We start from the raw sequence: 24,398 nt of genomic DNA, 5'->3' as shown, positions 1-24,398 counted from the left end.
CCATTTGAAGAGGGTAAGGAGCACATGAAATCTGTGGAGATGGTGTGCCATGGTCCTGGAGGAACTGGTAGTGGGCGAAGTAAACCTACTGGTTTAGTACGGGGTGTCTTAGATTGAGCACAGATAGGACAGGATGATACATATTCTTCCGTATCTGTCTTGAGAGTTGGCCACCAGAATGAGCGAAGCAGAAGTTCTTGAGTAGCCTTTATTCCTCGATGACCTGCGATGGGGGAGTCATGGCACATACGTAAGGCTTCGGTCTGTACTTCTTTAGTGGGTAAAAACAGGGCCTTATCATGATAGTAATATTCTTGATCTCTATGAAGTTGCGGCCGCAACTTATTTAGCTCTGTCTCTTCTAGACGGGCATATTCGGACTTGACTTGGTCTAGAAAAGTCTGTACTACTCCAATGATCTTATTATTGTCAAATAGGTTCTGTACAGTAGAATCGCTGCACTCAGGGTAACGTCTGGACAAGGCATCCGCCAGGATGTTCTGAGAACCAGGGATGTAAGTGATATAGAAGTCGTATTGGCTGAAAAAGAAAGCCCATCGAGCCTGCCGGCTATTTTGACACTGAAAGTTTCTTAAACACTGTAGATTTCTGTGGTCTGTCCGGGCTTCAAAAGGTTCCTTTGAGCCCATCAGAAAGTGTCTCCATTCTGTGCAAGCGGTTTTTAAGGCGAGTAATTCACGCTCTAACACGGAATAGTTCTGCTCAGAATCGGATAAAATGTGTGACAGGTAGAATACAGGGTGTTCTAAATCATCATCGTCTTGTCTTTGCAATAAGGCAGCACCAATGGCTCTTTCTGAGGCGTCTGCGATAACAATGAATTGTTTGCTGGTATCTGGGTGTCGTAGAATAGGGGCTTGAATAAAGGCTTTCTTTAAATCCTGAAAGGCTAACTCTGCGTCTTGTGTCCAACAAAAGCCCTTCTTTAGATGTTCTTTTTTAAGGGTTTGAGTAATGTAGCTGGTTCTCTGGGCAAAGTCTGCTATGAATTGTCGATAGAAGTTGGCTAACCCCAAAAAACACTGAGTCTCCTTGATAGAAGAAGGAGATGGCCAATTCAATGTAGCTTGCACCTTGTCTGAATCCATGGCGACTCCAGTTTGGTTTATGCAATATCCCAAGTATTTTACTTCCGACTGATCAAACTCGCACTTTTCAGGTTTGCAGAATAAATGGTGTTGTCGGAGTCTCTTTAAAACTTGACGAACATGCTTAGAGTGTTCCTCTGGATGAACAGAAAAGATTAAAATGTCATCGAGATACACCACTACTGTTTGTTGCAAAAGATCAGAAAAGATGGAATCCATGAACTTTTGAAAAATGGAAGGGGCATTGGTGAGTCCGAATGGCATTACTCTATATTCATAGTGACCAAAGGGTGTTCTAAAAGCGGTCTTCCACTCATCACCCTTTTTAATTCTTAGAAGATGGTAGGCTCCTCGGAGATCCAGCTTGGTGAATCTCTTTGCCCCTCTGACTGCTTCTAGGATGTCCTTTATGAGGGGTAGCGGGTACGGATCTTTAATAGTGATCTTGTTTAATCCTCTGAAATCAATACAGGGACGCAAATCTTTAGTTTTCCTAGGCACAAAGAAGAGAGGAGCCCCAGCAGGTGAAGAAGAGGGAGCAATCAACCCGCTTTGTAAGTTCTCATCAAGGTATTCTTTAAGAATCTGCTTCTCCGGTTCTGTGAGAGAGTACATTCGCCCGAAAGGAACCACTGTATCTGGTTCTAAAGGGATGGCGCAATCGTATTCTCTATGGGGTGGCAATTCAGGTTTTTCTGGCTTCTGGAATACATCGGCATATTCCTGATAATGCCTGGGAACTCCCTGCAGGACGTTAATAGAGCATCCCACCTTAGGGGGTGATGCTAAAAGACCTTTTGGGGACCAATAATCCCCTGCGAGATAGCAGTGGTGTTGGCAAAAGTGAGAGGATAAGGAAATAGTTCTTGTTTCCCAGTTGATGTAAGGGTTGTGCCGTGTGAGCCATGGAATTCCCAGGATCATGACGTGGTGTGGTGATGAAATTAAATCAAACGAAAGATTTTCTTGGTGTTTCCCGAACTGTAGGCAGAAAGTAGGGGTGGTATATTGTACGGGTCCTGAGGCCAAGAGTGATCCACCCACCGTCTGTACTTGTTCTGGTACTTCCTTAGGTATTTGTGCTATCTGTCATTCTTTCAACCGATATTCTATCGTCAGAGTCTGATCCATCGATCCTTTAAGGTTCTCTATTCTAGCAGAGTGCACCAGTTCGTCCTTAATGTCCTCTCTGAGACCTCTACGGAACAGTGTCACCAAAGTACGTTCCACCCAGGATGTTTCTGCTGCTAATTGTCTGAATCGGGTGATGTATTGTAATACATCCTGATTCCCTTGTTGGATTTCGCAAAGAGCTTCTTCTGCTGACGCCTCGAGTCCAGGGCGTTCAAACATCTGTTTAAAAGTAGTGATAAAGGTGGAATAATTAGACAGGCAAGGATCATTTCTTGTCACTAAAGGAGTGGCCCAAGCCAATGCTGGCCCCGATAAGGCGCTAATCAAATACCCCACCTTGATTTTGTCTTGTACAAATTGTGAGGGGCGAAATGCAAAATAAACTGTCAAGGCATCCAGGAATTCCTTTAATTTGTTGGGATCTCCGGAGAAACGAGGTGTAGTGGCAGCTACTGAGGTTACATCTGTGGTCCTGGATGCAAAGGCTTGTCGATAGACTGTATTTTCAGTACGTAGTTGTTGGAGTTCTTGAGCCTGCTGTTGTATCGTCATAAGCAGGGTCTGGTTCGTAGGTTCCGTATTTGCCACTGGATTATCCATGGTTCCGGACTGCAACTGGATTTTTTGGCGTTGCAATCTGTCGCGGTTTTCAATGGGCTTACCGTCGAAGTTGAGAAGAGTTGGGGAACGGCCCCGGTTCCGGCAGGTTCTGCTCTGGCCGTGGTAGGGGCGACCCCTTCCGGTAGCCACGGTGCTGTTTGACAATAGCAAGCCACTACAGTCCGTGCCCTCCAGAAGGAGTCCCAGAGGAAAAACCCCAATAGGGTAAAAAACCTCCATCAGGAACTCCCTGAAATAGAAGGAGGACACCAAGGCGTTAGAGCTGAAGATCCGGAGTACAGGAAGACTGGAAACGAAGACAGGTCAGGAGATACTGGATTCACAGGAAGAAACCAGTCAGAGCGTGACTACCACCAAGGAGTGTTGCAACGCAATGAACAAGCAGCTGAATTCCCCTTATATACCTCTAGACAGGAAGTATGAAACAGGAAGTAGAAACACCACCATCTTGAATTTGGGAAAAGAGTATAATAGTGAATCAGGTACATGCGTCCAAACAAAGAAAAATAAAGCATGCTGGGAAGAAAGGAAGTGGGTAGCATGCTGGGAAAGGGAAAAGGTCTGCATAAAAGCACCATCATGTGCAAGTATCCGGCTTTTGCCTGTGCATGCTGGTAAGTGCCCAAAGTACATACTGTCACAATGTAAAGCGCACGAATGCGCTGTGCGCGGCAGGATCTAGACCCAACTCGAGGTCTTTCTCCTGCTGCTTTTGTCTTTACTGAAGAGACAAAAGAAGGGGGCGCGGCGAGTGCCGCGAGCCCTGGACGGACTCACAGCTTTCCCAACGATCCGCATGCAAGCCGCTGCTTCCCTCGCAGCTTGCATGCAGGCCGCGGCTTCCCCCGCGGTCCCCATGCCGGCCATGGCTTTCCCCGTGGCCCGCACGCAGACCGCGGTAGAATGCTGCGGCGCGGCCGCAGCTGCCGCACCGCGACACAATGACAGTCTTGCATTCTGTCTTTCGAGATTGGGATGTCCCAGAAGTTGACTTATTTGCCACTGGATAAAACACAAAATGCCCAAAATATGGATCTAGAATGTGGGACCCACAATTAATGGGCAATGCTATTTTGATGACTTCATCAAACAGATTTCTATAGTGTTTTCCCCCCCAGTACCACTGATTCCACCAGTAATCATGAAGTTCAAAAAACCTCCTTGATCAAGATCCTTATAGATCCTTTTAGGTCTGGAATGGCTGATGTGGTTGTGGTGGTGCATTGGTGGTTTCCAGAATTACTTCAGCTGTCACTCAGACCTCACAAGAAACTACCATGCATCCACAGTATACTGCTCAGGATGGGAGGGAAGATTATCCACCTCTGTGTACTATCCTTGAATTTGGTAGCTAGTCTCCTGAGGTCATACAGTATGGAAATTTACATTTACCACCAGACTATATGAACATTTTTTGGAAGCAATGTTTCAATCTACCAGGGCCAACTGTGCGTTCAAGTGGAAACAATGGGGGATTTGGTGCCTCAGCAACATGCATGATCCTCTTTCATTCGAGGAAAAAGTTATCTTCCCTTACTTATTTAGCACATTCCAATCAGAGTGTACCTTCCCGCCATAATGGCTTATCACAGAGGCACAAACCATAGGTCACTCTTCACAGTCCCAGTGATCAAAAACTTCTTGGCAAGATGAACAAATAATGTACTCTCCAGTTAAAAGGCCTTCTCCCTCGGGAATTACATTTGGTTCTCTCTAAACTCATGGCTCCTCCCTTCAAGCCCTGTTCATAAAAGGTAACTTGCAGCATTTTTCATGGAAGGTTGCTTCCTTAGTGAGTTACACGCTTTATCAGCTATTGAGCCTTACTTAATTTTCCATAACATAAGGGTAGTTCTAAGAACACAGCCTTCCTTTCTACCTAAAGTCATATCAGATTTGCATATTATTCAAATTGTTTCTCGCCCAGTGTTTTTCTCCAATCAATCATCTCCAGCAGAGAGTTCTCTTCATGCTTACTAATCTATTCTATGTTTATGAATATCAATGAGATTCTTACGATGCGGAAAGAAATGCTACTTGTAATCCTGGTTCTGAATTGTAGGTATTCTCAATAAAGTTATAAACATTTCTCCCTCCTGCCAGGTAATCAATGTAAACCATTCTTTCTACACATCATCTGGTATGGGACATCATGTTTCCCTTTGAAAAACAACTGAGGCAAACTGCCAGTACAGTGCTTGTAGGGTAATGAAAGCTTCTGGTTTGCCTAAAACTACAGTGTATTTGGTGCACTTTCAACCTGAGAGGTACATTTTGCTTATTTTTTCTTCACACTATGAAGTCCTGCACGTAAGTTGTAGTATTCCGCATTTATGACTTCAGGAAGAATTTCTATGATGCAGAAGAACAAAGTACTTACCTTCGGTAATGCTTTTTCTGGTGGATACATTAGCTACCTGTGGATTCCTCACCTTATGAATTCTCCCAATGCGCCAGCACTCAACGTAAAATCTTCTTCCCAGCTCTCCACGTCGACCAGGCTTCACAATTGCACGGCTCTACGCGACTCCGTCTGATGTCACCGTGCCAATAAGAGGTCCTCGCTGACGTCAGTTTCACACATTTTTTACGTGCCTTTGAGGTGCACAGGTGAAAACCGACCTCACAATAGCTCAAACAAATACACACATAAAACCATAATGATGTAATACAATTATAACCATCATTTATTTATACATACAATTATCAAAACCTATATACACTGTAAAACAAAAGCCTTGTTATAACCAGACAGGCAACGGGGAGGCGGGTGGGACTGTGAGGAATCCACAGGTAGCTAATGTATGCACCAGAAAAAGCATTACCAAAGGTAAGTAACTTGTTCTTCTGATGGATACAACTACCTCTGGATTCCTCACCTTGTGAATAGAGTCCCAGAGCAGTACCACACTCTGAGGTGGGTGCCTGACTGGTCACACCAAGAAATCCTGCAATACAGAACGTGCAAAATGGCCATCCCTCCTAACCTCCGAGTCCAAGCAATAATGTTTTGCGAAGGCGTGTAGGGATGCCGAAGTTGCTGCCTTGCAAATATCCACCACCGAAACCCCTCTAGCCAGGGCTGAAGTGACAGACTTGGCTCTGGTCGAATGGGCTCTAATACCCTCAGGGGGAACCTTCTTTGCCAACGAGTAACAGACCTTGATACAAAGAATGACCCACCTGGATATAGTTCTTTTATGGACTGCTCTGCCCTTCCTCTTTCCTACATATCCCACGAATAGCTGGTCTTCCAACCAAAAGTCCATTGTCCTCTCAATATAAAAACTGAGAGCCCTTCTGGGGACCAAACAATGGAGTCTCTCTTCCTCCTTTGAGGGATGAGGAGGGTAGAAAGATGGAAGGGTAATGATCTGCCCCATATGGAAAGGAATGACAACTTTATGTAGAAAAGCCGCCCTGGTTTTCAGCACCACTTTGTCAGGAAAGAATAAAGTAAAGGGAGGTTTAACACTAAGGGCCTGAAGCTCACTGACACGCCTAGCCTTTGTAATAGCTATTGGGAAAACCGTCTTAAGAACAAAATCTTAACGGACAAGAATGCATGGGTTCAAACAGTGAACCTGTTAAAGTTAAAACCAGATTCAAATTCCACTGAGGCATAAGCAAGGGAGTGGGAGGAAATTTATTTGTTAAACCCTTTAAGAACCTAATAACAATAGGCAATTCAAACAAGGAGGGTTTATCCGGAAGGCAAAGAAAGGCTGACAATGCCGCCAAATAACCTTTAACAGTATCAACTGCACATCCCTTCTGTGCTAAAGCTAATGCAAACAACAGAACATCAGACAGATGAGCCCTCAAGGGATCAATTTGTTTCTCTCCACACCAAGCAACGGATTTTGCCCACCTGCCGGCATAAACTGTCTTAGTGGAGTGTTGCCTGGCCGATAAAATAACATTCACTACCTCTGGTGGGAGAGAGAAAGCACTCAGATTGCCCTGTTCAATCTCCAGGCATGTAGGTGCAGGCTCTGGAGGTGGAGTGTAGAACCTGCCCCTGCGACTGCAAGAGGAGATCTGCCCGAGAGGGAGACTGAGCAGAGGACACGGTGAGAGTTGGAGAACGTCTGTGTACCACACCCTTCTCGGCCAATCCGGAGCTATTAAAATGACCTGAGCCCGATCTTGGCGAATCTTCCTCAGAACCCGAGGAATTAAGGGTATGGGTGGAAACAAGTAAAGCAACTGGTCGCACCAAGACATCTGAAACGCGCCCCCCAAAGCTCCCTGCACCGGCTACTAGAGGCTGCAGAACGATGGGCAGTGCGCGTTCTCCCGAGTGGAAAACAGATCTATCCGCGGAGAACCCCACATCTGAAAGATGTAACCGACCAGATCCGGATGAAGACGCCACTCGTGATCGAACGAGAAATGTCGACTGAGAGTGTCCGCATGTACGTTGAGCACTCCGGCCAGATAATTCGCTACCAAGCAAATCTGATGGTCCTGAACCCAGGACCAGAGCCGCAGAGCCTCTCTGCAGAGACAGTACGACCCTACTCCTCCCTGCTTGTTGATGTACCACATCGCAGTAGTGTTTTCCGTCAAGACTTGAACTGACTGACCACGAAGGGATGGGAGGAAGGCCTTGAGAGCCAGACATATCGCCCGCAATTCTAGCAGGTTGATATGAAAAGTCTGTTCCACTGGAGACCAAAGACCTCTGATCTCCAGGTCCCCTAGATGAGCTGCCCACCCTAGAGTGTCACTGTGGCCACCACAGGAGGCAGTGAAAACGTCCTTCATAGAGAGAGGTTGCCGTCCACAGTCCACCATCGTAAATCCGCTGCAGCGTCTCTGGAGATTGATATTGACTCCTTGAGATCCCCTTTGTGTTGAAACCACTGCCTGCGGAGGCACCATTAGAGAGTCCTCATGTGCCAACAGGAGGCGGTGCGAGGGCTCCAGGTGAGACTTGGGCACGTTTATCAAAAAACCCAGAATCAACAACAACTGAGTTGTCCTTTGCAAGTGATACAGCACAAGCTCCGGAGGCTTGGCTTTGATCAACCAATCGTCCAGGTAAGGGAATACCAATATTCCCTACCTTCTGAGACTTGCTGCAACCACCACCATCACCTTTGTGAAGACTCGAGGTGCTGAAGTAAGACCAAACGGAAGGACCAAAAACTGGTAGTTTTGCAACCCCACCACAAACCAGAGATACCTCCTGTGCGACTTGAGAATAGGTATATGAAAGTAAGCATCCTGCAAGTCGACAGACACCATCCAATCCTCTTTGTTCAATGCCAGAAGTACCTGCGCTAGAGTCAGCATCTTGAATTTTTCCTGTTTGAGAAACCAATTCAAAATCCTCAGGTCCAGGATTGGTCTCAATCGACCATCCTTCTTGGGAATCAGGAAATATCTCGAATAACAACCCTGGCCCCTTTCCTGCTCTGGAACCAACTCCACTGCACCTTTTGATAAATGAATTTGAACCTCCTGCTGCAACAACAGGAGATGGTCTTCGGAACAAAACGAGGGACAGGGAGGGATGGGAGGGGGGAACTCCTGAAAAGGAAGAGCATATCCTTTCCTCACAATATTTAGAACCCAGGAGTCTGATGTGATTAACTCCCACTCGTGGAGAAAAATAAGTAATCTTCCCCCTACAGGAGACGTATGGCTGAAAATGGGCTGCTTCCCTTGTTGTTGTCGTCCTCTAGAGGAAGAGGATGATGCAGGGTGCTGCTGCTGGGTGGCCCCTCTTGTCTGAACCCTCCCCCACCCTCTAAAGGACCTATATGGGAGGCTGCTAGGCTGTTGGACTGTGGACTGGGGTCTCCCACGGTAAACTGCTCCACGCCCAAACACCCTGAACCTCTGAAAGGACCTGAAAGGGGTAGTAGTGGAAGCCTGCAGACCCAAGACATTGGGTCCTACTGTCCTTAAAGTGCTCCAAGGCAGTCTCAGCTTCAGCACCAAAAAGTTTTCCCCATCAAAAGGCGAGTCCAAGAGAGTAGTCTGGACATCAGGGGAAAAGTCAGAGGACCTCAACCACGCGTGCCTCCTGGTAGCGATAGAGGTACCCATTGTCCTGGCCACCAAATCTGTAGAATCCAGGCCAGACTGGATAATCTGTTTAGGCGCCGCCTGAGCATCTGACAGGGGTTCACCAAATTGTCCTTGCATCTCCTGCGGCAGGTCTGGAACCATAGCCTTAGCTGTGTCCATCAGGGCGTGCACATATGTACCTAATACACAGGTAGCGTTTGCTGCTTTGAGGGCCATACTACAGGAAGAAAATGTCTTCTTCGCTGACTGCTCATTCTCTTGGACTCCCTGTCGGAAGGAATCACAGGGAAGGAGCCTGGTGCAGACCGTGTGGGACATGAGGCTTGAACAACTAGACTCTCCGGGGTAGGATGTTTTGACAAAAATCCTGGATCTCCAGGAGCCACCCTATACCTTCTTGCCACAGATCTGTTGACAGCTTCCTCCATACCTCTAAAATAGACTCCCTTAGAGCATCATTAAATGGGAGCAAAGGCTCTGCTGCAGCCGAAGAAGGATGCAGGATCTCAGTTAGAATATTAGTTTTCACCTCCGCAGCAGGCAACGGAAGATCCCAAAAAAGTTGCCGCCTTCCTGACCATAGTATGGAAAGAGGCCGCTTCATCCGTAAACTCCCCTGGACAAGAAAGGTCCCACTCCAGGGAAGTGTCTAGCCAACTCGCTGAGTCAAGTCCTTGATATTCCCCCAAGGGCTCCGCAATCTCTCCGTCCTCCAGCAGCTGCCTTTGGTACTCCTGCTCCTCCAAAAGCCTTAAAGCTTTTCTGCGCGACCTCAGCCTGGCCTCGAACCTTGACGTCGACATAGAATTAGCCGACGTCGATGACACCGGCTTCACGACTGAAAGACGCGGACCAGGAGAAGAAGGCTGACTGCGGTCTAATCCGGAACCATCCGGCACCGGAGCGGATCCCATTGGCGCGGTGGTCACCTGAGGCTCCGTGATCACGTCGACTAATAAGGTGATGTCATCGGCGCTGCAGGTCTTTGAGACTATGTCATCAGTGCCGAACCAGCACCCTCAGCCGGATAAAAGGGCATAAACGGTGCTGCCTTATAAGGAGCTGGGGAGCCCAACGTAAATGCCAAAGGAACCCTGGGACCAGCCGGTGCACCAGCAGGGGCCATAGCATTAAACATACTAAACATAGCATTTAAAAATGCCCCCGGATCCGCTCACAACGCCAGGAAGGCAGGATACCGCTGGTCTCCATGCGGCACTTGGCGCCGGCTGAGCATCTGAATCCTGCGCCGCAGGTGAAAAGCGAGGACACTCTGGAGGCTCAACCACCTTGAAGACAGTCGGCGCTGGAGAAGCCTGAGGGCTTTGAAGCTGTGGAGTCACAGTAGGACTAACCTCCCATGTCGCACGGTGCCGTCTAGATGAGACCGGGACCTTGAACGGCTTCGAGCCGAACGACGCAGAGTCTTGACGACGTCGCTTCTTATGTTTTTTCAATGAAGTGTGAGAAGATGATCTATGATGGCTTTTATGTCCTTTCTTCGCCTTAGCCAAAAAGAGTTTAGCTTCTCTCCTTCAGCACCTTTGGATTCATGCTCTGGCAGGATACACACTCCTCGACGCCATGCTCATAACTTAAACACCAAAGGCAATCATCATGAGGATCAGTAGCTGACATGCCATCCCTGCACTCCCTACAAGGCTTAAACCCCAACTTCCTAGGATGAGACATTGTAACCAGAAACAAGTTTGTAACCAGAAACAAGTTGGAACACCTTCAACAGTAGCAAGAGCTAGGAGAAAACCGTCAGTGTCGAAGGCACGGAAAAAAGGGAACTGACAGCACGCCGGCGAGGACCTCTTATTGGCACTGTGACGCCGGACGGAGCTGCATGGAGCCGTGCAATTGTGACATCCTCGTCAACGTGGAGAGCTGAGAAGAGTTTCCATTGAATGCTGGCGCATTGGGAGAATTCATAAGGTGAGGAATCCAGAGGTAGTTGTATCCATCAGAACCAAGATTACAAGTAAATATCATAGTCTTCCCCCATGGTCCAGCATACCTACACACCATGACATGTACCTTAAAACATCGTGAGGTCTGAAGACAGAATGGATCCTCTCCTCACCCCAACTCTTAATCGACATCCTCCCTACAGCATTACCTGCATACATAAATTTGAATAACCATCATCATGACCACGCATTCAGCACATATAGGGGTCGTAGGTTTAGTGACATGCTCTTGCACTGCATATATCTTCCTGTACTACCTTGAAACAGCAACAGTATCAAGTGAGGGGACTCTGGGAAATGTAGACCTCTGCGTTTGAGGCTTTTTTGCCTTTCACCAAGTTATCTGCGCATCATTGCAGAGCCAGACCCTGGATGCAGGCCTGGATCAAAGAGGTCCATGTGACTCTGGTAGCCAGTGTAATCATAGTGAATGACGGTAATGCATTAACAAAAGGAACCCCAACAGCCTATTTTGTTTCTTGTTGTAAGGAAATGCCTCCTTGGCATGGTTACCCTCTAACTTTTTGCCTTTGCTGCTGCTAAGTTATGATTTGAAAGTGTGCTGGGACCCTGCTAACCAGGCCCTAGCACCAGTGTTCTTTCCCTAAACTGTACATTTGTCTCCAAAATTGGCACAACCCTGGCACTCAGGTAAGTCCCTTGTGTAGGATGTTGGCTCTGTATGTACTATTTCAAAGTAAGAAATAACATGCACAGAGTCCAAGGGATCCCCTTAGAGGTAAGATAGTGGCAAAAAGAGATAATTCTAATGCTCTATTTTGTGGTAGTGTGGTCGAGCAGTAGGCTTATCAGAGGGTAGTGTTAAGCATTTGTTGTACACACACAGGCAATAAATTAGGAACACACACTCAAAGACAATTCCAAGCCAATAGGTTTTTATATAGAAAAATATCTGTTCTTAGTTTAGTTTAAGAACCACAGGTTCAAGATTTACAATCAATACTTTAAATGAAAGGTATTTCACTCAGATATCATAGGAACTTTGAATCAGCAAAATAGCATGTACAGTTTTGGCAAAAATGGGAATAAGCTATTTTAAAACTAGACACAGTGCGAATTTCAACAGTGCCTGGGGGAGGTAAGTATTTGTTCGTTTTTCAGGTAAGTAAACCACCTACAAGGTTCAAAGTTGGGTCCAAGGTAGCCCACCGTTGGGGGTTCAGGGCAACCCCAAGGTTACCACACCAGCAGCTCAGGGCCGGTCAGGTGCAGAGGTCAAAGTGGTGCCCAAAACACATAGGCTTCAATGGAGAAGGGGGTGCCCCGGTTCCAGTCTGCCAGTAGGTAAGTACCCGCGACTTCGGAGGGCAGACCAGGGGGGTTTTGAAGGGCACCGGGGGGGGGGGCACAAGTCAGCACAAAAAGTACACCCTCCGCGGCACAGGGGCGGCCGGGTGCAGAGTGCAAACAGGCGTCGGGTTTGCAATTGGTGTCAATGGGAGACCCAGGGGTCTCTTCAGCGAAGCAGGCAGGCGGGGGGGGGCGTCGGATCCCTTGTTACAGGCAGTCGCGGTCAGGGGGAGCCTCTGGATTCTCTCCGCAGGCATTGCTGTGGGGGCCTAGGGGGGTCGTCTCTGGTTACTCACGGTCTCGCAGTCGCCGGGGAATCCTCCCTGTGGTGTTTGCACCCGACACCCCCTGCTCGAGAACCAGAGAACAGAGTTTAAAGTCTCACGCTTCCGGCAGGAAATGTGCAGTCTTTGAAAGTTGCTTCTTTGTTGCAAAGAAGTAGCAGGTTTTGAACAGGGCCGCTGTTCACTGGAGTTTCTTGGTACTTTAGTCCAGGGCAGTCCTCTAAGGCTTCAGAGGTCGCTGGAACCTGTCAGATGCATTGCTGTTTGCAGATTTTCGAAGTTGGAGACAGGCCGGTAGGGCTGGGGCCAAAGCAGCAGTTGTCGACTTTCTCCTTCTCTGCAGGCTTGTAGGTCAGCAGTCCTCCTTGTTTTTCCAGGTTGCAGGAATCTGATTTCCTGGGATCTGGGGAGCCCCTAAATACTAGATTTAGGGGTGTGTTTATGACTGGGAGGGCAGTAACCAATCGCTACTGTCCTTGAGGGTGGCCACACCCTCCTTGTGCCTCCTCCCTTTGGGGAGGGTGGCACATCACTAATCCTATTGGGGGAATCCTCCAAACTCAAGATGGAGGATTTCTCAAGGCAGGGGTCACCTCGGCTCAGGACACCTTAGGGGCTGTCCTGACTGGTCGGTGACTCCTCCTTGTTTTTCTCATTATCTCCTCCAGCCTTGCCGCCAAAAGTGGGGGCAGTGGCCAGAGGGGCGGACATCCCCACTAGCTGGGATGTCCTGGGGCACTGTAACAAAAGTGGTGAGCATTTGAGGCTCACCGCCAGGTGTTACAGTTCCTGCAGGGGGAGGTGAGAAGCACCTCCAACCAGTACATTTTTTGTTCCTGGCCACAGAGTGACAAAGGCACTCTCCCCACGTGGCCAGCAACATGTCTGGTGTGTGGCAGGCTGGCAGAAACTGGTCAGCGTACACGAAGTCAGGTTGGTATTCAGGGGGCATCTCTAAGATGCCCTCTGGGTGTATGTTAAAATAAATTGCACACTGGCATCAGTGTGCATTTATTGTGCTGAGAAGTTTGATACCAAACTTCCCAGTTTTCAGTGTAGCCATTATGGAACTGTGGAGTTTGTGTTTGACAAACTTTCAGACTATATACTCTTATGGCTACTCTGCACTTATAATGTCTAAGGTTTTGCTTAGACACTGTAGGGGCATAGTGTTCATGCACATATGCCCTCACCTGTGGTATAATGCACCCTGCGTTAGGGCTGTAAGGTCTGCTAGAGGGGTGACTTACCTATGCCACAGGCAGTGTGAGGTTGGCATGGCACTCTGAGGGGAGTGCCATGTCAACTTAGTCTTTTTCTCCCCACCAGCACAGACAAGCTGTGAGGCAGTGTGCATGTGCTGTGTGAGGGGTCCCCAGGGTGGCATAAGACATGCTGCAGCCCTTAGAGACCTTCCCTGGCATCAGGGCCCTTGGTACTAGGGGTACCAGTTACAAGGGACTTACCTGAGTGCCAATTGTGGAGACAATTTAGGGAATGAACACTGGTGCTGGGACCTGGTTAGCAGGGTCCCAGCACACTTTCAAAACATAAATTAGCATCAGCAAAGCCAAAAAGTTAGGGGGTAACCATGCCAAGGAGGCATTGCCTTACAGGAGTTATCAGACATGATCCAGACCCATAATCTTGACATCCTGATCCTCACAGAAAAATGTCTCATCTAACCTTCTTCCTCCCAACTACTCCTTTTTGTGCTGCAAATGGGAAGATCAACACAGTGGACATCTCGCACTCATTCACTGAAACTCTGAGATGTCGAACCCTCCCAACGACTCAGTTTCAGACTTTCGAAAGCTTGTTGATGGGACTGTCCACATCCACTACCTGCAACCTCATGATGAAATGTGATTTAACACCTACTGGGTCAAAACAACACTTTCATTGATGAATGCATGGATTTCTTCACTTCTCAACTTACCAGGTCTGACAACAATATCTTTCTTGGTGACTTCAACATCCACTGGGGAGACGTGGGTATTCGTTATTTGGACTCTTTTACCTCCTTTCTCAATGCCAACAATCTCCAACAATCCTGCCAAACACCTACATACCACAAAGGTGACATTCTGTATCTGATAACCTTCAGTTCCCCTTACCTAAAGACATATGACCCCATCCCAGTCAACTGGTCCGATCACATGTAGATGCTGTTCTCTCTAACCAGCTCTCACACCAAAACATATGGGCAGCCCAAGAAAGAGAAATTATAATTTAGAGACACAGCCAACCTTGACACAGAAGCCATGTCCATCAGGGCCCTTCCCACCCTAATTGCGATTACACCTCAGCTTGACATCAACAAGGCCACCGACAAGTTCAACTCTCGCATGGAATCCCTTATTGACAAATGTGCACCCCTAAAGTGCAAATTATCCAGACCAAAACCCTCTAGGCCCTGGTTCGCTAAAGAGCTTTATGAAGAACAAAAGCTTATCAGAAAATTTAAGAAAGAATGGAGAAAAGCGCCATCTTTCCTCAGTATGTCTAAGCTTCGCAAAGCGAGAAAATAATACAAATACCAAATCCTCAGAGCCAAATCCTCCCATATCAGAGCCCTCATGAATTCTACAAAGAATTGACTGAAGCACCTGTTAGACGTTATTGCACAGTCTTCTAACCCCTCTATTGCTTCGGTTCCTAAGCCATCTGTGGCCTGTTGAAACAACTGTATAGATTTCTTTGCGAAGAAAAGTTAGAGACATCCATATTTCGCTTCCCATCAATGACTCCCTTGAAACAGTTGAATCTCTAATACAATCATGGTCATCTTTCTTTCCAGTCTCTGAGCAGGACCTACAATGAACTATCTCTAAAGTAAAACCCTCAAACCATCATCAGGACTCTATTCCAGGCTCTGACAGCAAATCTCTTGCCACACACCTACTCCCAATATGGACCACTGTGGTCAATTCCTCTCTCAAACAGGGCATCTACCCTGAATGACTAAAAATGCATCAATTCACTCTGCTCTTAAAAAAACAACCTCTTGATCCAGAGAACCTGAATAACTGCCGCCCAGTCTCCAGACTCCCATTTTTAGGCAAAGTCATCGAAAGTTGTGTAGCGTCCCAACTAGCCTCAGACATCCAAACAAACAACCTCCAAGACACTGTCCAATCTGAGTTTCGCTAGTGTCACAGTACAGAAGCAGCGATCCTCCAAATAGTTGAGGACTGTCTTAGAATCTTCTGCTCCAGCAACTCTTGCCTATTGGTTGTCCTGGATTTATCTGCCACATTCAACACTATGAAACATCATGACCTCCTTTTTATTCGAAGGCACTGTGGAGGCACTGTTCTCAACTGGTTCACCTCCTTCCTATCCAATTGTTCCCAAATTGTGAAAATGACCAACTCATTCTCAAGACCAATCAGCGTTCACCAAGATGTCCCTCAAGGTTCAATCCTCTCCCCAAACCTCTTCAACCACTACCTAGAACCACTATGTTTCATTCTCAGAAACTCTGGGATTCTCTTCCACATCTACGCCGATGATACCTAAATATACTTGAAAATCTCATCCCCAGAGGATGTTGTTCTGCTTTTAAATACACTCTTAAATATTTAAAACTAGATGTCCAACCACCACTTAAAACAACACAACTAAAACAGAATTTCTTTTGATCTCACTGCCAAAGGCAAAAACGCCAGTACAAGAATGGATGGCCAACTTTCCCACGTTCGAAAGCTGCTGTGCCATTGTCATGAGTGGCAGATCACTCTACATCACCCGTGATAATCATCTCAGTCTTCACAGCAACATAGCATTCATGGCCAAAAGTGCACAACACCAATTTATGCAGCTTTGGTGCATCAGAGAAATGATTCTGGAGCAAGACATCAAAACAGTGGTGCAGTCTCTCGTTCTCTCTAGACTAGATTATGGAATTACCCTTCTCTCAGGCATTCACCTAGGCATATTAAGATCAACACTACATGCTGCAGCATACTTCATCTTAGGTTTCAAATTTCACCCCATTTCCCCTGCCCTGCTAACCTCGCTTGCATTACCCACAGAGCGCTGCACTCCTCTTCACCCTCCTATCTAAACGAGAAACTGAAAATCTCCAGAGAAAATAGGGGTCCCAGAAATTCACTGTGTTCCTTACATGCCATGGTAGACATCGCGTTGGTTACAGAGGCGCGTACACAGCCCTTTCTTTATTACCACAGTTGAGACGATAAATTAACTACGGGACGCGTTTTGGTTGCGTACTCGCGAAAATAACGAATGTCAGTTTAACGATAGCTCGCTATCTTCTCACAGGTGGGTTTGATTGGTTGGCTTTATCATCAGCCATTCTGTTAATAACGCTATGTTTTTGGCCTCAGTTTTGAAATGCTAATTAACTATTCAAAGAGCCATATGATTGGAAGAATTACTAAGTACTTAATATATGTCTCATTCAGCAGATTGGGGCAGTGACTTTGGAGAGGAGTGCCATTATAGCTCTTAGATAGGATGACTCATCTTTATACTTTCTTAAGCATTGTGACTCGCGGCTGATTTGCTTTACAGGTAAATGCCTTACAGGTTACTTTGGACTTTACAATAGTATTATATTTGCATGTTATCCAGCAGGGACTATAGCCATCTGGAATAAGAATAATTTTCTAGTATTTATTTCTATTAATTAACAAACTTTTAGTCTTGTCACATCATAATTTTCGGAGACACGTTTAGACTTACATTAATTGGTTTCTGTTGGGAATTTCGCAGTTTGAGCCCATTTTAGTGATATTATCACATGCATGTACACCATAGCATGCGTCTTACTTTTTAACACCTGCCTCACTACTAACTCACATTTATCCATCCCACGTCTTTGGTATGGTGACAGGTCCATACAAAAATATATTTTTTGGTACTTGATGATCAATCAAATATGCTTACATGGTATATTTTGGTAACATTTTCAGCCCTGATGAAGTCGATGGGGTTTCCCCTGGACAAAACACGTGTTGGCTTTGGGGTTTGATTGGAACAAGAAATGTCAAGACTATGGTTCATGGCAGTGTTGCTGATTAACTGAAAGGATTGCATTTGGACACTAACATTAAAGGTCAAGAGTTTTGGAATTGCATTGGAGACTGCTTTGCCTCTTCAGTTATTTTGTTCATATTAAACACCATCCTAGAGACACATAGCATGGTGTTCTTTTTCAAAGGACAGTTGTAGTGACTCCAGCAGATACGAATTTCTGTACTCATTGTTATATAAGTGTTTACTCAACGAGTGCCTCTTATCTGTCTACTAACTATCATCTGTTTAGCTTGCCACACAGTTGGCGATCAGGGGTGTGGTCCTCCAAGAGTGCACCGTGTGATAATTCAAGTCAAGAACCTATATTTACCTTGTTGCCTTGAGCGCCATTCTTTCCCTCAAACAACACCCGTTCTAATTGTGATTTTCAGTCTTTCTCTGGTAGCGCCACTAGAATCTGGAACTTTCTGCCTCCCTCACTCCATCTAACCACCTGCCTAGCAACCTTCAAAAAGGGCCTCACGCTCCTCGTATTTGACAGACATCTTGGTTAATTCTCGCTCGACCAGACTTCTTTACTCTCGCCACTGCGCCCTAACTACCTTCGTTAACTGTTCATGTCCTCTGCCCTATTGTTGTAACTATCTCTTGTGGTAACTCCTGTATACATACGCTGATGTAAACATCCGAGTTCAACTACTATAAATGTAACCCTCCCCCCGTAACTCTGTATCCAAGGTGTTGTAATGCCTTTGGGACATGTCCACGCTATGTCAAATTGCAACTTAATAAATAAAAATGTTGGTTTAAAAATAAAAAATAAAAAATCCAATACTGAAATGTAATATAAGGCGATCTACTGTGCCCAGATAGGCTGTGAAAGCCTTTCTTCTATTAGTCACCAGCCCAACATGTTAACTGTACTAGGCAATATTGATTTCCGTAACGTTGTTTCACGCAGAATGTATTTTGCATACTGTGCTTTTTTAAAACGAACATCATCAGCCCATGCACAGTACTGTTCAGTTTGCTGTTTACAAGTTTTTTGTTATGGAGGGACGCATGACCCTCTGGCCATTTCAGTGGAAGTCTAATTGTACATGTGTTGAGTAAATTGGGTGGCAAGTGTGTTTGTGTTCAAAATGTCGTATTGTTGCTTTCTTTAAACTGAACAGACATGCAAGCATCTGTAACTATCAAACACCAGCGTTAGAAAGCTTTACTCATCGCACCAAAGGAATCTGGATAAAACACACAGCCCAAGAATAAATAATAATAAGCAATAAATAATATAATTACTTACTTAAGATTACAAAATAGTGAAAGATACAAAAACCCAGCCTGAAAGAGCACACGAATTAAAACAGCACATGACACTACAGTACATGACAGGAATTTACTGAAAAACAAGAAATTGCCAATGCTTTGTTATCAGGAGCACGAAACGTGTATACCCTTCAACTTGCTGTTGATTGTTTTCCTTACCTTCTGGCTCTTATGTTATAGTTTTTTTCTAGAAAAAAAAAAACTTCACAGGGTCCACAAACAATGAGACTTAACATTGACTTTCTTCTAGTTAATTATCATTAGGTTGAGCATAGCCGCGCGCAAGCGCTGCTTTTCCGACGTGTTGGTATGTATCTGGGCTTTTAACCACGTCCACTGCCCCCACATCACTCGTTCATGGGCTTGCCTTACAAAAATCCTTTGTTTTTGTTGTTAAATGCTTTACGATGGTCTCTCCTTAGGGCGGTTTTGTTACTGCCTTGGCCATCAACCCTGTTACATGGATTATTGCACTTTCGTTGATAACTTTGGCTGCGTGCAAACTTCTTTTTCCTTTTGTCTCTCTCTTCGCACTCAGGGTGGCGCTTTGAATCAGCTCACTCATGTCAACTGTTTTATGTATTATTTTCAGTTTGTGTGGCAAGAAAAGTCCAGTTAGGAATTTACAACACTAATAGCTCTAACGCGAGCAAACTCAAGACCCATTGCATTGTAAATGCTTGTTTTTTAAGAGTGACTGAAATGGAAGTATGTAATAATCACACAGCATAGCAGCCTAACAACTGACCACACATTGCTATACAGGTAAAGACACTGGCGTGTGAATTTGTAAAATAAATTGTCTTCAAAGCTTTGAGTAAGCTGATATTTGCCTTCCATTCATATGCTAATAGAATATATGTGGATTCTTGAAATCTCTTTAGGTAGGTAGCTCTATCACTTGGGCCTGATATAGATTTTGGCAGACAGGTTACTCTGTCACAACAGTGACCGATTTGCTGTCCACCAAAATAACAATCCCATAGGATTCAGAAAAGGTAAACATTCAAGCATTCAAGACTGCACCTTGTTTAATGATTTATAACATTATGTTATGGGTAACACTTCCTTTCCCAGGGACTCTAGGGAGACAGGTTCTTTTCAAGTGGAGCTCTGATTGCAACTTTCCTTTTTCCAAACACAGACCGCCCTCATATGCACATCCTGTCCATGCCCAGTGCTGGCCTCTGTGTGCACATTAAAGAGAAAGAGAAACAAGGGTCTTACCTGGGTCTTGGACTCCAGGGTCCCATTTGCTAGTGGCCTGGCTCTCTGCCTCCCTCTGTCCCCTGCTCCTGGGCTGCCTTGGAATGTCTTCACTATGAAGACGTTGCACATAGAAAAGCACAGGAAGTATGTCCAGTGGGGGAAAGGTGGCATGGAAATGGCATGGTGTTTGCTTGCGCTTCTCCCCAACCTGAGCTTCTGACAGTGCAGCAAGTGTTTTGTGCTGAAGAGGCTGGCAGATCAGTCTTTGGTGCAAGCGAGGAAGTATGCAAAAACATTGACCTGAAGAAAAGTCAGTGTTGCAGGTGGTGCTTGCAAGAGGCTGGTGAGTCACAGGAAGTCATTGTGCAGGGCATCTTCACCCAACATGGCAGTTTCCTGACTTCTCTTTGTCTATTGAGAGTATAGTAGCAGTACCTGTGGAGAAGGAGGAAAAGAGGTGCCTTTTGCAACATATTGTTCTGACTTAGGAACTCGGGCTGGTAAGAGGCTGGTGTGTTCCAATGGAAAACTGGTGTCTATTAAGCCATATACACCTCACAATTATCACAGTCCTTTACGCTTGCCCACCTCCTTATTTGATCCTTTATCCAGGGAAACACTGAGCAGTAAGGCATGAACAATGTGCACCTTAAAGGTCATGAGAAGTGGGGCCAAAATGCACTTCAAGAACCAAGTATACAGGTGGAAGGGCTTCTTTGAATTGAGATGGGTTGTAATTAACTCAGCCCTTGGTTTGGGTAGTTTTCCACTGTACTCCCCTTCGCTAGCCCCACATTCTCTTGGATGGTAAGGTCCCTAGGTGGCAGGATATCGTTACCCTTGTCTTACTCTTTGCACCCCTGCTGGTGGCACCATGGGTATACCTGGTTGGAACTAACTCTGGTAAAGGTGCCACGTTTAATTTCAAGAAGGGGTATTGATAGGAAGGCATATAAAGCATTTTAGAATCAAGCCCACTTTACTCCTTTATGATAGTACGACTCTAGTTGCCTAACCCAGGTACATTGTTTGCATATAGGTGTACAATAAGAGGTTGCTCGCCTGCTGCATGATAAGGAGTTGCGATTTTTCTTAGAGAATCCCACCCTTATGCACTTTAACACACATTTTAAGTTCATTCAATTCACGATCTTTCATAGAGCATACCTGACACCCTCAAGGGTGAAGGCACTCTTCCTCTAGGCAGCATCCACTTGTCCACGGTGCCACATCGAGGAAGCAGATTTGATACCCATAATATGGGCATGTCGCCACCTGTTTCCCTACTGAGAAGGAGTCTGTGATTCATTTAGGTCACTAAAGGAACACTCATATTGGGATACAATGGAACATTGCATACTGGGGCTCTACCCAAGATGAAAAAGTGCCCACACTGAGGCTCATTTCGTAGAGCTGGCATTACTACTGGCTAAGCGGCAGATAATATGGTGTTGGAAATTGCTAGTCCCACACTTGGTGTTACAGTGGAGGGAGGAGGTGTGCTGGTGGGGGGCTGCAGAAAGTACGGCACTGCGCAGGGAAGAGTATAGGGAGTTATGTAAAGGACAAATTTCTATGGTGTGGGACATGATGTTGAAAAAGTTCTGACTGCAAGGAATGCATGGTAACTGATAAGTGCAGACCTCCCTGAGTAGCGGGAGGAGTCCATAGAGGACATTTTGTAGTCCCCTCCCTTCGGATGTTCCATAAATGAATTCGAACATTAAATACACTCTGCCATGGGCATGACTTATTTTCTATTGAGTAATACACATATATGGAGCCTGACTTATCTTGGTGTTTGAGTTGGAAATGGGGTAGTGGGAGTTATTCATTTACGACAGGAGCAGTTGAAATATGCTGAGTGGGAAATGTGAATATGTAGATTACAGAAATTATCTGCCTTTATGTCTTCCAGATCCTGTATGTGTGAACAACGACATTGCTGTTCGAGCTCACCTTGCCATCGATTTGTACCAAATGTCATTTACATAGATGTCTGTTACTGCTGACTATCTTAAGTCTTGTTTGCAATAAAAGTAATAAAATACGTTTAAAAAATAGTTTCCACAGGCATGCAGAGGCTACGCCAAAGGAAAAAACAGAACAAAGGCTCTTTCTCCTTCCCAGATCCCCAGCTGGTTCTGGTACTAGTCCCATGACCAACTGGATTCTGTGAGCCTTGCCTCATTGACTTCCATTGTTCTCTCTTTCCTTATTGGACAATCCTGGCCTTTTTTTTGTGCTTCTGGCACCCACTGATTTCTGCTCATTTTCATTGGTTGACCCCTTACCCTGATGTTTTTATTTAATATGCTAGGGCTGTCACTCCTTGCTTTTTCATTTTTTCACAACGCATATGTTGGTATAAGAAGTCTTGTTTCTTGAATATATCCCATTGTCAAGTGACTATCTTTGCTGTATTGTCGGTTCACACGTCTTTTGGATGTCTTAGCAATTTTCATTGTCTCCTTCCCAAAGACAGACATCTCAATTGCCTGAACTCCTGCCCATCTAAATCTCACCAAAATTCCCATTTGACTGAGTGTGTATGAATTTCACCGTTTCCAAATTATTATTGTAATGCAGCCCTTTGAGCTGCAGTGTCTGCACATCCTCTTGATTCTGGATTGGAACTGCACATTTCACCCTTCCTCTTTGTTGTAAAGGTGCTGACTTTCCTATTGTCTAAGGTCCATACTGTTGAAGATTTCTCCCTCTGTTTTCTAATGGAATCTGTCCCATGGAGTCACAAATTTTGAATTTATTTGTGTCGAAATGTTGAGCAGAAAAAGGGTTGAATCGTGTTGCTTACGTTTCTGCTATTACTTGTAGGAAATGTTCTCTTTCCAATTTCGTTGCAGTGTTTGAGGATGCCCCCTTACCTAGTGAACTTATTGTGTCCTGAGCTGATATGCTGGCCCATTCCTCTGAATTCTTTGCCAATCCCCCGATTAGAATGTTTTCTCCTCTTTATGTACATGAAATGCTCTGGAGACCAAGCATGTCATTACCATTGAAAACTGTTATAAAGGAGATGAAGTAACTACATGCCCTTTTGTAACAGCAGACTTAGAAGTACTGAAACTATTGAATTGAACAATTAATTTCGCTCATCTCGTTGCTATTTTTATGGTGCCTGAGTACAGTTCCTATTTCTTTTTATTAGAAATATTTCCATTGGTGCTGTTGGCCCTGCTAGATTGGGTAGGATTAAAAATGGGGTGTGTGCTTCATCCGTTTAAAGAGTCCTGGATACTATATTTAAGTGCCTAATCTACAGCAAGGGGTTCAAGATGGGATGTGTTTTATGAACTATAAACATTTAAGTTCCGATATTACTAAGGACATCTACCTATTACGTAGGAAGGAGCTTGTCCTGTTTTTGAAAGCCAATTATACGAACGAGCGGTACATAGTTTTGGACATGCGGTAACTATTTACAGGGTTTAGATTAAATACCAGACTGTTATCGGTACACTGATTTGACTTTGTGCCTTTTTTTGTTTAAAGTTAAAGGTTGTAATTTCTGCCAAGTTTAGTTCCTTTTCTTCTGTTAACTAATGATAAGTTGATTTCAAAGGTAGTGCCTCATTTTGATTTACGTTATCCCGAACTACGACAATTTCAGAGATAGTGCTAGATTTTGGCCGTCCCACCAATATAATTTTTTTTTAAACAGCTAAGGATTGTCGAAGTGATGCAAACGATAAAAGGAAAAGATGTTATCCTAGCAGAACATCAAAGGAAAAACCAGGAGCTTCAGAAAAGGTAAACATTCATGCATTCACGACTGCACTTTGTTTAATGATTTATAGCACTGCTCAATATTTTGCAAAATAAAATGCTTATGTTTTTCAGGTTGAAAGAATTTGCCGAAATGTATAATATTATTCGCAGTGAACGAAATAAATATGTTGCCCTTATTCAAACTGCTGGTCAAAGAGCAGCTGAAATGCAAGAGAAAATTAAAATTCTTGGGAATGAGATAGAAATCTTGAGAACCAATGCTTTGAACAAAGAGAGGTAAGTTTTAACCCGGTACTTCTTCCCTGTTACCATCTTGTAAGTTAATGTTAATCATTAACTATATCTACAGTCGTATACTAATAATATGTAATGGTCTTGTTATTTGGTATGCTCATGGCTAATTATATTCCTTTTGAGTAGTTACCACAAATAAGTTTGCAGAATTTGAACCTGGTACTGCTCATTCTGGACACACTCGATTGAATACCCAGGGGCATCCGGTTACTCATTAAAATATACTGCCTGATTTATTATTTTTTGAATGATTATTTTAATTGGGAAAACAGAATAGGAACCACGAAAATTGGAGGTGATTCCGCGTAAAAATGAAATCATGTACATTACTTTCTTCC

At 45.0% G+C, this 24,398-nt stretch overlaps 1 protein-coding gene across 1 annotated transcript in view; it reads left to right on the top strand.

The window, feature by feature from the left end:
- CCDC146 (coiled-coil domain containing 146) overlaps positions 1-24,398 on the top strand; it is an 897,036-nt gene that overhangs the window by 544,273 nt on the left and 328,365 nt on the right. The window contains exons 12-13 of the mRNA XM_069229681.1: positions 23,699-23,787; positions 23,878-24,042. Coding sequence (XP_069085782.1) covers positions 23,699-23,787; positions 23,878-24,042 — 254 coding nt within the window. The remainder of the gene's footprint in view (positions 1-23,698; positions 23,788-23,877; positions 24,043-24,398) is intronic.

Source organism: Pleurodeles waltl, chromosome 4_1 (assembly GCF_031143425.1).
Source record: "Pleurodeles waltl isolate 20211129_DDA chromosome 4_1, aPleWal1.hap1.20221129, whole genome shotgun sequence".
NCBI classification, from domain to species: Eukaryota; Metazoa; Chordata; class Amphibia; order Caudata; family Salamandridae; genus Pleurodeles; species Pleurodeles waltl.
Note: the sequence above shows the minus strand (reverse complement) of the source record. Positions and strands in the feature narration are given on the sequence as shown.